Here is a 15,468-nt window from a genome sequence, read left to right on the forward strand (position 1 = left end):
CAAAAAATATCAGGCGTATAATGTGATATTCTTGATAGGCTGCCTTATTATGGGAGGAAATGGAGAAGGAATCTTGAATTCTGAACGTCAATTCAATGGGAAGATAATTCTCATTGCCAGTTACCAGAGCCCCCCAAAATGGGATTTTCAGACAGCTTGCAGACTTAGTTTAATCCTGCAAATACTTCAGCATCTCAGGGGGTGTCATAAGGAGATATGCTGTTATTGTGACGGGAAAGCATTTCATTCAATGGTTCCATCAAATATTGCAAGAGCAGGAGCCCAAGTGAACTTTATAATAACTACAACTGATCTTGCATCACTCTTGGGTGGTTTTTGAATCATTCATATTCAGCCACTTCATGTAACTATTGCTATTCAATTTTTTAAAATTTGAAACTGTAGACTGATAACTCATATTCCAGGTTAAAAGCCAAAGAGAACTGTGAACTGTTCATATTTATTAGAACTTCATTTAATGTTATTAAAAAGAATGATATTTGGCAATGTTTGACAAATCAACTGATCAACTGGTGGGTCAGAAAATATTCAACTTGGAAATGTCATGACCACATATGGCCCTTGTCCCATCATATCTCCCCTCTCCAATTTGCTAGCCTTTTTGAAACTTTGTAGGCTTTCTTCCAAATTCCTCACAGGTAGTGGTGGGATTCAGCAGGTTTGCACCACTTCAGCAGAACCGATTGTTAAAATGGTGCTTATAAACAACCAGTTGTTAAATTCTTTGAATCCCACCACCAGAACTGGTTGTTAAATTCTTTGAATCCCACCACTGCTCACAGGGCTGCTGAGCAGGAACATTTCAATTTTCCTCAAGCTGTGCTGAAGGATTTACTCCTTGACCACCTGGGGATGTGTAGAATTGAGTTAATCTTTAATTAAGTTCTGTTATCTTTCCTTGAAATATCTCAGATGGTTTATCTGGCAAGAACCCATGATGTAATCTTGAGGTTTACCCCTGATACTGGGGACATATTAACCACAATGCTACAAGTTTCAAAAATGATATGCTTGAACATGGCAACCCCAACATTGGACAAGGAAGAATAATGTGTCACTGATGAAGGGGACAAGCCACCATGAAACAGGTAGTTACTGGATAACCCATCTCTTTGATGATTTAAGGACTAAATTTATGTAACCAAGTTTTCACTATTTGTCCTGGAGGGTGTATCTAGATAGATGCTTTAATTCCTTTGCCGTTTGCTGTTTGTTTACTTGTATATGGGGTGTGCACTCTTCTTGGACATCGTTTGCAACTTCGGATTCTGTATGCACATTGAGGCCGCTTCCACACGGCCACACTGGGGGTTGGGTCGGCGTACATGACGCTGACCAACCCCCCCCCCCTGCCCTGCCCGACAGGTAACAACAGGTAACAACAGGGAAGATGGCACTGCGCTGCACCGTCGCCCGATCGACTTACCTTTCCTGTGATCTTCCGACGTGTCGCCGAGGCCAGGGGACACCCCCCCCTGCCCTGCCCGACCGCTCCGGAGTTGCAGGGCAGGGGGGCATGTCCCCAGGCCTCGGCGATGCGCTGGAAGGTCACAGGGAAGGTAAGTCGATCAGGAAAGGGGGGGATGGCGCCTTCCATCCGCTGCCGTTTGCACGGCAGCAGCTGGAAGCCGCCATTTTCCAAAAACCTTGCTCGGGGAGCAAGGTGGGAAAATGGAGGCTTCGCGCCGCTGGGGGGGGAGCAAGGGCGGCGCGGCTGCGAAGCATCTGCGCCCCCCATGCAAACAGCTCCTTAGGGATGGCGTTTTTGCCATCCCTAGGGCGCTGTAAACGGCCTGTGTGGAAAGGGCCTGACATTGTCACTTATTAAATCAGCCTTTTAATTGTCTACTTTATATATTGCTTCTCATAACTGTGGTGTAGTAGGTTTATGTAGTATATTTCCACTACACCTCACAGTTTTTTGTTGTTTGGTTGTTTACCTTACAAATAGCACATTCTGACATGCATGCATGCAATGGCACTGGGTGTCAGGTTGTGCTGCCCATTTTGCAGCTGTGCAGTGACAATGCTGCAGTTGTGGCTCCAGCATCTCTGTCATGACTTCCCGATACCCTCTAGTAAAGGCTCCACTTCCCTGTCCCCCTTCAGTACACTCAGTAGTGTAAGGGCCCTCCCAACGCCCAATCAAGTAAGCCATTGCTGACATTCCTACTGGCTGTGTTTTTTTACAAAGCATCTGTAAAAAAAGGTTGTAAAAATCATCTCAGGTGTCTCAGGCCAATGTGTGTTCAAAATATGGAAATATGATCTTAGTCCAATCACCGTGATTAGCCAAGTATTTTGGTTAAACGAAGCAGCACAACTGACTGAACACAAGAGTGTCCTTAATTTTGAAATATATGACTGTACTGTCTACCTGCATAAAAATTCTACTTTCATATGTGCAGGCTATAGAAAATTAACATTCTGAAGGTGTGACAGATAGATATAGCAATAATGAAGGTGAACATTGATATTCATTTTCAATAGTATCTCATTTCTCAGATATGAAATTTATGCTGATTCAGGCCATCTGTCCATCTAGCTCAATGTGTCTACTCTGATTAGGAACAGCACTCTAGACTCTCATGCAAGAGGCTCTTCATTAAAGTCTTTCTTCACGAAGAGAATTTCTAGAGTTAATTCTGTAACTAGATCATGTGCAGTTCACACAACATTCATTTCTTTCCATTCACTTGTTTGTTATTAATTTTCATGTGTATGTTGATAAAAAAACCTGCCAAAAAGTAATCTTACTAGAATTGTAAATGAGATTTTATCAGAATTCCTATTGTATCACATCTTGCTGAAGTAGGCTTTCTGCATAACCCCCTGAAAATGTTTTGCAAACATTTTGCAAACATTTTGAAAAAACCATGTTTGCCCTAAGTCACCTCCTCAAAAATGCTTCCTGACCACTATGTTGTGGTCATTCAGTTTTTTAAAACAGATTCAATGCTATGAGGCTTCAAAGCCCCATGCTGCCATTCTCTAGAGCCCTGGATTTCTTTTTTTTTTAAATTATCAAAATACAGCCAGAGACTGCTGGCAGAAGCTCAGAAAAGGGTGCTGACAGGGAACTCCTGGGCAGAGGCGTAGCTGAGCCAAACTGTGCCCAGTGCGCAGTCTATATTTTCCACCCCCCATGACCCCCCGCCTTTCCCCCCGTGCCCCCTGCAGTGCCCCCCGCATTCTCCCTGCAGCGCCCCCCCTTCCCACACTTACCTTAGTTCCTTTCCTTTTCCTAGAACTTTTTCAGGCTGAAAAAAAGGCCTATTCACAGTTCAGGCTTTAAAACTGCCTGATGGGAACTATACTTCCCAGGATACTTTGTGAGCCCCAAGGACTCCTGGGAACTGAAGTTCCTCAGGCTGTTTTTAGCCTGTACTGTGAACAGGCCTTTTTTTCTGTCTGAAAAAGTTCTAGGGCCGTGGTGGCGAACCTTTGGCACTCCAGATGTTATGGACTACAATTCCCATCAGCCCCTGCCAGCATGCCCAATTGGCCATGCTGGCAGGGGTTGATGGGAATTGTCGTCCACAACATCTGGAGTGCCAAAGGTTCGCCACCACTGTTCTAGGGAAAGGAAAGGAACTAAAGTAAGTGTAGGAAGGAGGGGGGTGCCATGGGGGGTCGGGGCAGGGGCCTGAGAAAGGGGAGGGGTTAGGGAGAATTGTCCACCCCCAACATGACCCAAAACCATGTGCCCAGTGTGTGGCCCCGTCCCTGATGGCCCTGCCTCTGCTCCAGGGACTGCAGAACAGATCAGAAACATTTTAAAAATCCACACAGCAAGTGAAAACTGTTCTGCAAAAGAAACGCTTCCAGAAAACTATTTTCAAAAATGAATTGCCTCGGAACAGCATGCAAATAAAATGTTTTAAGGCAGGAAATGAAATGTTTCGGGGGGGGGGGGGACCATGTGGAACTCCATGAAGAAAACATTATATTTCCAGTCGGGAAATGTTTTATTTGGTTTGTGTGAAAAGTACATGTGCTGCTGTACTTCTCCAAACAGCACATTAAAAGAAACCTCATACAATTGTATTAATAATTGCATCATTCTTAAAAAGTTTTTGCAGTGTTTTATCAAACATGATCATCAGGCTCACAGAGGTGTCAGTTCAAGGTTTTCCAGTACCTCAAGCAAGGTATACCTCTGCCTCTCATACCTCCTGTCAGCTGGCAGTAAGTTAATGACAGTTGGTCAGCCCAAGAAGTGATACAGATATTCGCTGCAAGTCAGATAAGTCCCTGTGGTTCTCACTGAGATACCCCACACACTTGTTTGGTTGCTGGGCTAGAGAACTAACCGTAGCAAAGAAAAGATCAGTGTGAACAGAAGAAAGGGAAAGCTGTACCAAACTATAACATACACAGTGCTTTGGACAAAATTTGAACATAATTTTTTTAAAAAACTGGAGTATTTCTAATACATCAGTTCCACTGTCTAAAGAAAAATGAATCATTTCCAATTCCAGGTTGAAATCTGGACAAGGAGAACTTTAGAAGGTTATGATCCCTGCAGCACACATAACATCTAAATTGATTTGAGTACATGGAAACTACAGACCTGCTTAGAATGCTAGAGGCTTCATATACCTGGACTTTCCAGCAGAGCTAACAGAAGCTAAATTTCTACTTTCATGTAAGTCAAGATTAGAAAAATTAGACATTTAAATTGACCCTTGAGATGCACCGTTCAGACAAAGGTTTGCAGAAAATTACAACCACTAAAAACATTTTCCTTCTCCATAAGAAATTTGAACGAAATTCTACCAACATACCTTGCAACTGAATCTTATTTTCCGGACTCTGTACCAGAACAGAACTGACAGAATCTAGGTTGTCATAGTTACTGCAGCCAAGAGGACCAGTCCGGGTTTCTGTTACCTAGTGAGCAAGGGAATGGAAAACCATTTGCTGCATTATATGGAATATGTTGAACTTGCTGTACAAAAGACTAGGCAAAGTGCAGTAGCAGAACTCAATACTGTTAAATTTCAGCTTCCTAAAATGAATATTTTGATATCTTTTTTAAAAAAATACCCACATCCAGCAATAGTCATATGATAAATGAGGGGTAGTCTATTTAGCATGGTGTACATGTTTTGCAAGCAAATTCAAATTAGGACTTGACTCCAAACCATTGCCAATCCCCCCACTTCCAAATAGATCTGATCATAGTCTGTGGGGAAGGTAAATTATAAAGAGGTTAATGACTAAGGTTGTCAGGTTTGCATTGGGAAATAGCTGAAGATTTGAGGAATAGAACCTTGGGCTGGCAGGATTTGGGGAGGGGTATGGGTATAATACCAATGAGTCCACCTTCCAAAGCCACCGTTTTCTTCAGGGAAACTCATCTCTGTCACCTGCAGATCAGTTGTAACTGAGGTAGTTATCCAGGGCCCAACTGGAGGGTGGCAATCCTGTTAATTACACCTAGCTAAATAAACCCAACTGATTGATGACCATAAGCTTCAGGAACCTGTGGTCTGAGCAGTGGGTCACAAATGCCTCTTCCACTTTCTGATCACTTATGGGCACCAGTTATTTGTGCCAGCTCCTTCAGCAGTGAGAAACCATTCACAGGACACCATGAAATTTCATTTGATGTCAATGATCATTATTTGAATCTTGTAATTATAAAAAAAGAGATAACAATCATATATGACAATTATGCAGAACAGACTGGCCAGAGTGAGGAAGATGTGAATTAAGTTGTAAGCAGTGCTTTGCTTCCCTGAACACAGTTTGACAATCAGTGCACAAGGTGGGGGAAATCAAGAGTATGCTTTTAAGATAACAGGTACTGTATTTAAGCAACAACTTTTTGCTTTTATGAGTTACAGTTAAATATGAGAAAAGTTTGCACATCTGCTTTTCTTGCCTAGCTTGTGCCACAAGAAATCTGATTGTCTAAGATGACAACCTATAATATTGTCCATTTGCAAGTGACCACAGTACATCAGACATGAAAATGGAATTTAATAATTGAACAAAAAGTAACTTAAAATTAGTAAGAGGGAGCAGAAGAGTTCAGAAATTGGAGGGAGGGAAGTAAAAAAGTGAGGTTTGGTCCAGAATTCACTGGTGTAATTTTGTATAAATTAATTTAATTATAACTGGCTTTTCTCTCCAAAGGGGACTTGAAATAGCTTACTGCCCCCACTTTATTCTCATAACAACAAACCCATGAGGTAGGTTAGTGTGATATAGCCAGGATATGAAGGGCTCAGCTCCTTGCATCATGGGAAAACTACTAGTGTCAGAAGAAAGTGTTCCTGCTAGCAGACTAAGGTTGGCAACTCCAGGTTGAAAGAGTCTTGGACATTTGAGGAATGCAGAGTCTGAGGAGGGGAGAGCGCAGCAGCATGTAGAGTCCACCCTCAAAAACCACCATTTTGTTCAAGGAAACTGATCTCTGTAATCTGGAGATCCATTGTAATTCTGGTAGAATTCCAGCCCCCACCTGGAGGTTGACAATATCAAGTGGGAAAGATCAGGCTGTCCAGACCCTTTGTTTGCAAGAGAGGCCAGCCAGATGGCTCTGGAAACAAGGACCACCACCCTCCAAGGGGGTATTTGACTGACTGTTGTATGAAAAAGAAAGCTGGATGAGATGGACCTTTGATCTGACCTGGCAAGGCAAGTTTTCATAGCTTTTCTTTTATTCATGAAGCCATTTGCCTTTAATGCAATATGAATCCAGAATGTTGTTTTATAATGAGGATTTATGTGATCATATTTGTACTTCCCATTCATTCTCATTACAGCTTGTAACTTCTAAGGTAACCAAATAAGGGAAGTGTGGTCATTAGCATGATCGTTACATGCTCTGCTTTTGCATATTCATGTTCATCCTTCATTCAGAGAGGCCATTCAAGACAATTGAATATAGGCACTGATTGCCACTGATTTATTATACAGGAGCAGGGTGTGTGTGTGGGGAGGGGGGAATCCTTTAAAAATGTTCCATAGCTGTGAGAAATGTGAGGGATAAGGAAGAAAAGTTTCTCAGTTTGCTGTGAAATCCATTAGCCTGTTTACCTGGAAAAGAACCATTATAATCATGGGGCAAGTATATGTCCATACCAATTATGCTTATGAACAACCTTCATTTATTTCGTTACTTTGAGATATACATGCTTGAATGATAATGAACTGGAAATACAAGTGAAGAAGAGAACAAATGGGCATGTCTCGACTTCTGCAAAAGTTTCATTCCCTTCAGTGGTGCACTTGGGCAGAGAAGCCTTCTGGTAGATTCCATCTTTGGGGCTGGGGCTTGTAAGTGATAACATGAAAAACAGAGATGGGAATGTTACTGAAACTTGGAAAGAAGAATAAGAGATTGGATTTATACCCCACTTTCAGTGGTGGGATTCAGCAGGTTTGTACCACTTTGGCAGAACCAGTTGTTAAAATGGTGCTTGTAAACAACCAGTTGTTAAATTATTTGAATCCCACCACTGTCCACCTTTCTTTCCTGTAAGGAGTCTCAAAATGGCTTACATTTTCCCACAACATATACCTTGTGAGGTAGGTGGGGCTGAGAGGGTTCTGAAGAACTGTGACTCAAGGTCACCCTGCCAGCTTCATGTGTAGGAGTGGGGAAACAGATACAATTCCATAGCTCATTTAGAGGAGTGGGGAATCAAACCCAGTTCTTCAGATTAGAGTCCACTGCTCTTAACCATTATGCCACACTAGGATTTCTTCACTTTTTGAGTTTTCTTAAGTTAAAAGTTTCTTGAAGACGAAGCTGAACTCGGGAGATTTTGATAGATGTAATAGGATCAGAGAAGCTAATGATGAAAAAAGATAAGCAGCGCATATCCCCCAAAGGAAGGAAGAATCATAAAAAAGGCTTCCATCTTCCTCAGCATGAGACAAATGTGTAAATAATAGAAGGTATAGCTATTTATTTTAAATATGTAACTATAATCTTTTACATTAACAGAAATGGAAGCCTTCCTCTTCACTCCAGATACAAAGAGCTGGCTGAGGTTCAACAATGGCAAAGAAACAGAGGTACTCTGGTAATGTAAAAGGTTATAGTTACATATTTAAAATTAACAGTTATACCTTATCTCATTGTATAAACATGTTTGGCAGGGTGGCACACAGAACATTTAGTAGCCATGTGGCTCTTTGGTTGATAGTAATATAAAAGAATGGGAAGATTCCTTAATTTCAGGGTCAACAATGGGCTATTCAAATATCCTTATTTAGGGTTTTCTTTGGACAAGAATATCTTCCAAATAACCCTTCATGAAGATACCCAGGCTGGGAGGTGACAATTTTGTTGGTAGCTGCTCAGATGGTATAAATAATTATAGCTTCTCTCTAGATCCATCTCTTTATATACAAAGGGGGATTTCCACATAAGCATCCATGTTCACCATTTCTCCCCAATGGTGTAATCAATGGATCTGCATATATGCACTGCCTTCTACAGAAAAGAACCATATCATTTTAGTCAGTTTTTTCTTAATAGATTACAGGGGGGCGGGGGGGGGTGTCATTCCATATTTTGCATCTTTTGACTGAAAGTACCATCAGTGGAGTGATGTTAGTGAAGTAGGACTTCTTTCCTTCTCTTCTCATGCTACAGTTCACTGGCCCCTGGGACCCTCATGAACAAAATGACGACCATCTGCAGAGGGAGGCGTGAACAGGCAAAAAGACCACTCCTCCCCTCTGCTACTAACAGAAGTGTTATTCAGACATCCTTGGATTCAACCCATTATTCTCTCCACCTTAATTATATCCTCACAACAACTCAGAGATTGTTTAGACTGAAATAAAGCAACTGTCTGTAGTTCACCCAGCAGGCTTCGTAGCATTTTAAGCCTGGGTCTCCCCAATCTTATTACAACACTCTAACTACTACTCCACACAGGTGCCAGTCATTTTGGGTGCAATCCTTTGTATACTTTGTCAGTGCTACATGGGTGTGTTGGCTCAAAACCTCTTGTAAAAGTCAGTCACCTTGTAGCAGTCCCCACCCTAATTTCAAAAATGATGGCATGGGTCAACTTTTAGGGTTCTTCCCCCATTCTCAGTCTAACCCAATGGGTGGCAGTAGACATGACGTAAACAGTTGGATGTTATCAGCCCTACATTTCATTCACAAACACATATTTCTTAGTAAATGCATGATGTCATCATACTTCATTTTCTCACAGATGGCAGCCTATGGAGTGAAGATAAGATTGAGAAACTCAAAGTTTGATGAATATTTGAAAGAACAGGTTATAAATGGATTGTAAATGCACTTGTACTGAACCATAGGCCCAAGAGAAAAGCTTGACTGAGCTTGCTGAGATTCTGTAATTTCAGTCAAACATCAATTATACTCCAGATAATTTGATTCACAGAGAGCTACACACCGGATAATTAGTACAATTATTGGTGCTGTTCCAGAAAAAATGACTTGAAAACCTAATCAAACCAAGGTAACAGAAGAAGCAAACCTTATTAGTGAAGAAGCACAGAAAGAAGGTGTGGAAAGGCCCTGAAGTTAATCAAAATCCTTCCTTGCTTTAAGGCTGTATCTGACATATTAGTGTGCTCTTTTTATGATTCAGGCAGATACTCTATCTCACTGGGGATGCCAATGGACTACATGATGGCTAAGAAACTGAAGCTCAGTAAAGGCAAGATGAAGATAATGTTGGTCAACAGTAAAACTAATTATGGGTTGTCAGACTGCCCCAGGCAGGGTTGTACTTTCCCAAAGAAACAGCTTCACTCTATGGATCTACAGCTGGAATGCCTGTCACCAGCTTTGGATCAGCCTAGAACATCCCTTCTGATGTGCTCGCTATTCCTTTCAGTTTGGTATCATCTGCAAATTTAATGAGTAGTCCCATCAGCCTCTCATCCAGATCATTTACAAAAATATTGAAAAGTACTGGGCCCATAACTGAGCCCGATGGGACCCCACTTGACACCTCCCTCCAATTCAGATAAAATGCCACTACTTTTCGAGTGCAGTTCTCCAACTAGTTTCCTATCCACCTAACAATCTTAGAGTCCAGTCCACAATTCATCAGAACATTGTGGGGAACCCTGCAGAGGCATAGGGGGCAAAATGGTGCCTGGGGCAAAATGAAAACTGTGCCCATCCCCGCCCACCTCTGTACGCCCCCGCCACACCATGTCCACATACTGACGTGTGCCTGGGGCAAGACCCCTCCACCCCATCTCTTGGCAGCTATGCCCCTGCTCCTCCCTTTCTTTGAAACTTGGGATAACATTAGCCCTCATTCAGTCTTGTGGCACATCTTCCAAGAGGTCTAGAACATGGTGGACAAAAGATCTGCAAGTTCTCTATAAAGTTCTTTGAGCACTCTTAGGTACATAACATCTGGAATGGGAGATTTGTACTCATCTGTATTGCAGCCAGGTGCTTATCAACTACCTCTCTTCCCATATCAGCCAGTAGCCTGGATGCTTTGCCTTGTCTACTACCATCTCTAGATGAGCCTGTTATCTTATTCAGGGAAACAAAACTGAGGCAAAATAACTACTGAACCTTTCTGCTCTCTCTCTGTTCTCTGTCAGCATTATTCCATTTTCACCCAACAATAGGACTATCATCTGTTTAAACCTTGTGTTTGCTTCTCACATATCTGGAAAAAAAGCTTTTCTTGCTGTAGCAAGCCTTCCTAGCTTGCCTCAGCTCACTATGATCTTTGGCCTCTCTGATGGCTGACCTACAGTGCCTAGCAATCCCTAGACACTCTTCTTTGGAACTATGCCCTTGCCTCCATTTCTTTCACATTTCCTTTTTCTCCCTTAGCTCATCATAAAGTTCTCTGTTCATCCACATTGGCTTTTTGGAGTCCCATGTTTCCTAGTTGTTGGAATAGTGATGGCTTGAGATTTCCAGAACTCTGGTTTTAGGAAAGGCCAACCTTCATTTGTTCCTTTCCCAGCAGTCTTGCCCACTGAATGACTCTCATTATTCTGTAATCTGCCCTACTAAAATCTAACAGACATATACAAACTTCCTTGGTCCACCACAGTAAAAAAGAATTCCAGGAGGACATGGTCACTTCCCTCTAAGGTCCTCACCACCTTTACTCCATTTACCATCTCTTGCTTGTGGGAAACTCATTCCCATGTAGGGCCTGTATGGAAAAGGCTGCACTGGAGAAAAGGCAAACTTGCTCCCTTCTGCTTCTTCCATAAATGGCATTCCATTAATGCAGGAAGCAGGAGGGAGCAATTTTGCCCCCTTCCCTGCTGCAGCCTCTCAACCCACATGGCTATTACACTGAGTCCCCTGACTTTGGAAATAAAATTTCCTGGCATTGGAAGTGGCTGCTGGAGGAACAAAAGAGCCAAAAAGACCTACAGCCATCAGCATCTTTTTCCTAAAGGACTGGAGTATCCAACTCACCATCTGCAGAATTGGCTAATTAAGCCCTCCCCCCACCCCCACCCCGCTCTGCTGTTCTGCTTCTGTAAAATCTTGCTGCTTTCCTTTTATATCGTTTACATGACTTCAGGGACTTATTTTATTTATTTATTCATATCTCTCAGATGCAGGGGGGCAAACGTATCAGAAGAAACAGTATCAAATGCTCTCTGGAATATAATCACCTCACATGCCTTTCTGAATGCAGCAAGAGAGGGTGCCCTCTGCATCTGCTTTGGTAGGCTGTTCCAGAAGAATAGACCCACCACAGAAAAAGCCCATGACCTCTGTTGCCAACCAGACACTCCTAGGCAAGGATGCCACCAGGAAATACAACTTTCCAATGCTCTTAATTATTTTAGCATGCTTGTGCTGCTTTAGTAAGGTCTGGTCATATGTAGAGTCTATACAATGTATTGCATTTTTGCATTTAATTTACTGTATGTCACTCAAAGCCTTCAGGCTGAAGGTAGGAATTTTTTTTTCACAAGTAAATAAATAAACAAACATTAGCCTCATCTCCTGGTAAAAATAAAAATAGGATGGCATCTCTACTTGTCAGAGATGCTCATTTGACAGCAAAAACACCATATTTTTTGCCAATACATGACTGTTGACAAATGGATACATTTTCATGACATAATCAATATCAATAATCCATTTTCATGACACATGATGAATATCCAAGGAGTGATGAAATGTGTACTGGAGGTCATGTACCCAAAGGTTAACTAATACAGTCCAGGTAATTTTTTGAGCAACACTTAAAGTTGACAGAATATGATCTGGCAGATCTGGGTTTACCTTTCCATTCTGACATGAACCTTGCTTTATGACCATGAATCAGTCACAGTCTCTTAGTCTGAACTACCTCATGAAGTGGTTTTGATGATAATGTGGAAAAGGGAGAACGTACAAATGTACTGCCTTGAAATCCTTGGAAGTAGAGTGAGATAAAAATGTATTGGATAGAATCTACTGAAAAAGGAATTGAGCTTCTCAAACTTTGTTATAGGGAATTATGGAGCTCTTCAGAGCCAGTGTGGTGAGTGGTTAGGGGGTTAGCTTAGGATCTGGGAGACCCAGTCTGGAATCTCCACTCATTCAATGGAACCTTGCTTGCTCACCTTGAGCCAGTCACTCTCAGCCTCACCTACATCACAGGATAGTTGTGAGGATAAAATGGAGGGGAGAAGAATGTTGTGAGGCACTTTTAGTCCTCATTGGGAAGAAAATCAAGGTATGTTTATCTAAACAAACAACCTGAAAGCATAAGAGCTTATTCTTAATGATAAGTTCATTTATGACATGTCATATTCAGCTCTCATATTTAGCTTACTCACAACTACCACTCTTCACCTATCATACCCAATTGAGTTCCAAGGTATTTTCTCAGTTGATGTGAGACTACAGTGAAATCCAGCAAGAATAGCACCTGGTGGCCAACAGACTAGGCTAGTGCCTTGCATAAACTGAAAGTGCTCGCTAGAATTCACTCCCAGAATCTTCACTCCCAGAATCTTCTGAGACACAGACAGAAATTCTGTAGCAAATGCAAATGGATTCCTCAGCAGCCAAGTCAATGTTCTCTGAAGGTACATGATATGGAAACTCATCCAAGTGGCTCAAGCAAGTGAACTGTTGCTTCCTGTGCTCCATGTCAGGCTGCGCGTAATTTCATGTACTTCCACCAAATTGCACACAATGCACATGATTAGTCCCTGGAGAAACTTGCAATTTGTAACCAATTTTTTGGCTACAAAAGCCCTTTTAAGACTGAGTGAAAGGAAAGTTTTGAAATGACAGTTTTGAAATGACAGTTGGCCATTAGAGCTGCAAGTGGTCTTGGGCAAGGCACAGCCTTTCAGCCTACCTTACCTCATAGGGTGCTTTCAACAATAAAATGGGATCACTCCATGTGTGCATCCTAAGCTTTCTGGAGGAATGGCAGAAATAGCAATGTAATAAACATAATAATGGTGTTTGTTTGTCTGTGTCAGAGTCTTATCAACTGGATGAAGTGTTTGTGTTCAGTTTGACAGAATTTATGAAGTAGCACTACATCCATCATGAGAAACAAAGGAAATAGAGGACCAGGGATACACAAATAATAACATTATGTTTCTACTGTGGCTCTCAGTCTCCTCTTGCTGGAATATAACAGATACTGAGGAAACTGTGCAGACTATAGTAGCAGAGGGTCTTCCTTGACTTGTTCAGTTCTGCATTTCTGTTGCTCCCTGGTAGAGGAAAGAACCTAGCCTGTCAGAAACCATTTAAAACAGTCCATTGGAAAAAAAATGTTTTGCTTTCCCATGGTTCCTGAAAGTTCACTGACACTCCCCATCCAGGAACAATATTTGAGGAGGGATCAGTGGGCTGTAGTCAGAGGGAGAAGCAGAAAAGTTCCACTCCACAAAGTCCATGGATAGCTGGATACATACTATGGCAGTCAAAGGCTTACTTCAATTCTGGTTTATTTTTTATTATTCAGAGCTCAGAAGATGATAGGTAATGTTTAAAAAGTGGTGCATGCTTCAAGAAGCAGAATTCCATAAATTAAATGAGGAATTGCCGGCATATAAAGCATCATTCACTTACAGCACTGAGACTACACTGAAAACCTGAAACTATATTTGTTTTGTCTTGGACTATTCAGATAAATAGCAGTAGGACCAACCTTTGGCTTGTGAGTGATATTGCCTTTCATCACAGATAATCTCCAGCCAGCATGGTGTAGTGGTTGAGAGTGGTGCACACTAATCTGGAGAATTAGATTTGATTCCCAACGCTTTCATGTGAAGTCTGCCTGGTGACCTTGGGCTAGTCAAAGTTCTCTCAAAACTCTCTCCGCCGACTCAGAGGCAGCTATGGCAAATGTCTTTTACCTTGAAAACCCTACGAGTATGTGACTTGAAGGTTTGACTTAAAGGCACACACACATTTACACACTGTTTAGATTACCTGATTGGAGCTATGCACACACATCTTCCCCCCAATGAGCATGCTTACTGTTGGATGGGGGTGGGGGGGGAGGTTTGAACATTTCTAGTTGCTTAAAGGTAAAAAATCCAAATGTCACAAACATTATTCTAGAACTTCAATGGAAGTAGTATGAGTTCAATATCCAGGAGTTGCTCTGCTCTAAGAACAAAGGTTACTGCACAGATCAATGGCAATTGAATCACATTCACAGTTCAATTGACTTTGCCCATAGAAACAATGACTTCTAGCTCAGGCAGTTTTAAGGGATGATGTAGCAAGGATTTTTTAAAACTGGAATTAATTGAACTGTCTCATGAATACCGTCCATGAAAAGTTGTCTGTGACACTTACTGTTTCAGCTGATGGCAAAGAGATTGAATATTGCAAGTGACATGGCCCGACAGCACCAAGGATAAAGAAAAAACAATGGATGTGTATTTCTTAGTTTGGTATTTATTTTTTGCGAGGCAAATCAGCCCCATTATACCTCTGCCAGATTGACCACCAGGTAAGGGTAAAATTGTTGATCTGCCACTAAGGATAATTTGATGATCACATCATAGGCACTGTAGTTCAGAACTTAATCCACCCCATTGTTGTACTATATCACCTACCCAAAGCCTTGTCCTCATGGAAAAAATACTGGAGATGAATGATTATAATAGCTCAGTGGTAGCACAATAAACAGTGTTTTTTAAAGGGGGGACATTTTCTCTATCCTGGAAAACTGTGGCAAGTCAGAGTAGACATTAATTAAGTGGACAATGACCCCAACTCAATAGCTTCATATGTAAATTACCCATTTTCATTTTCAAATAAATATCCCAAACATTCAAGGTCTATTTTCAGCAAGACAGAGATGACTTTCACCCAGCACCTTCCCCTATGTTTGAAAATGTACTTATTACAGATATTAAATAAATTTTGTTGGATAGGCATGATGGGGAAGACAGGAGAGAGTTTGATCCTTGTAAGAATTGTCTTGCTGGGCATGCAGCATTTTATAAAAAAAAAAATACAAGACGTGTGTG

General features: G+C 41.6%; 1 protein-coding gene across 1 annotated transcript in view; it reads right to left on the reverse strand.

Annotated features, from left to right (window-relative positions):
• Positions 1 to 15,468, reverse strand: part of BRINP3 (BMP/retinoic acid inducible neural specific 3) — a 186,934-nt gene that overhangs the window by 92,322 nt on the left and 79,144 nt on the right. The window contains exon 4 of the mRNA XM_048498765.1: positions 4,809 to 4,914. Coding sequence (XP_048354722.1) covers positions 4,809 to 4,914 — 106 coding nt within the window. The remainder of the gene's footprint in view (positions 1 to 4,808; positions 4,915 to 15,468) is intronic.

The sequence above is a fragment of the Sphaerodactylus townsendi genome, linkage group LG05, assembly GCF_021028975.2.
Source record: "Sphaerodactylus townsendi isolate TG3544 linkage group LG05, MPM_Stown_v2.3, whole genome shotgun sequence".
NCBI lineage: Eukaryota > Metazoa > Chordata > Lepidosauria > Squamata > Sphaerodactylidae > Sphaerodactylus > Sphaerodactylus townsendi.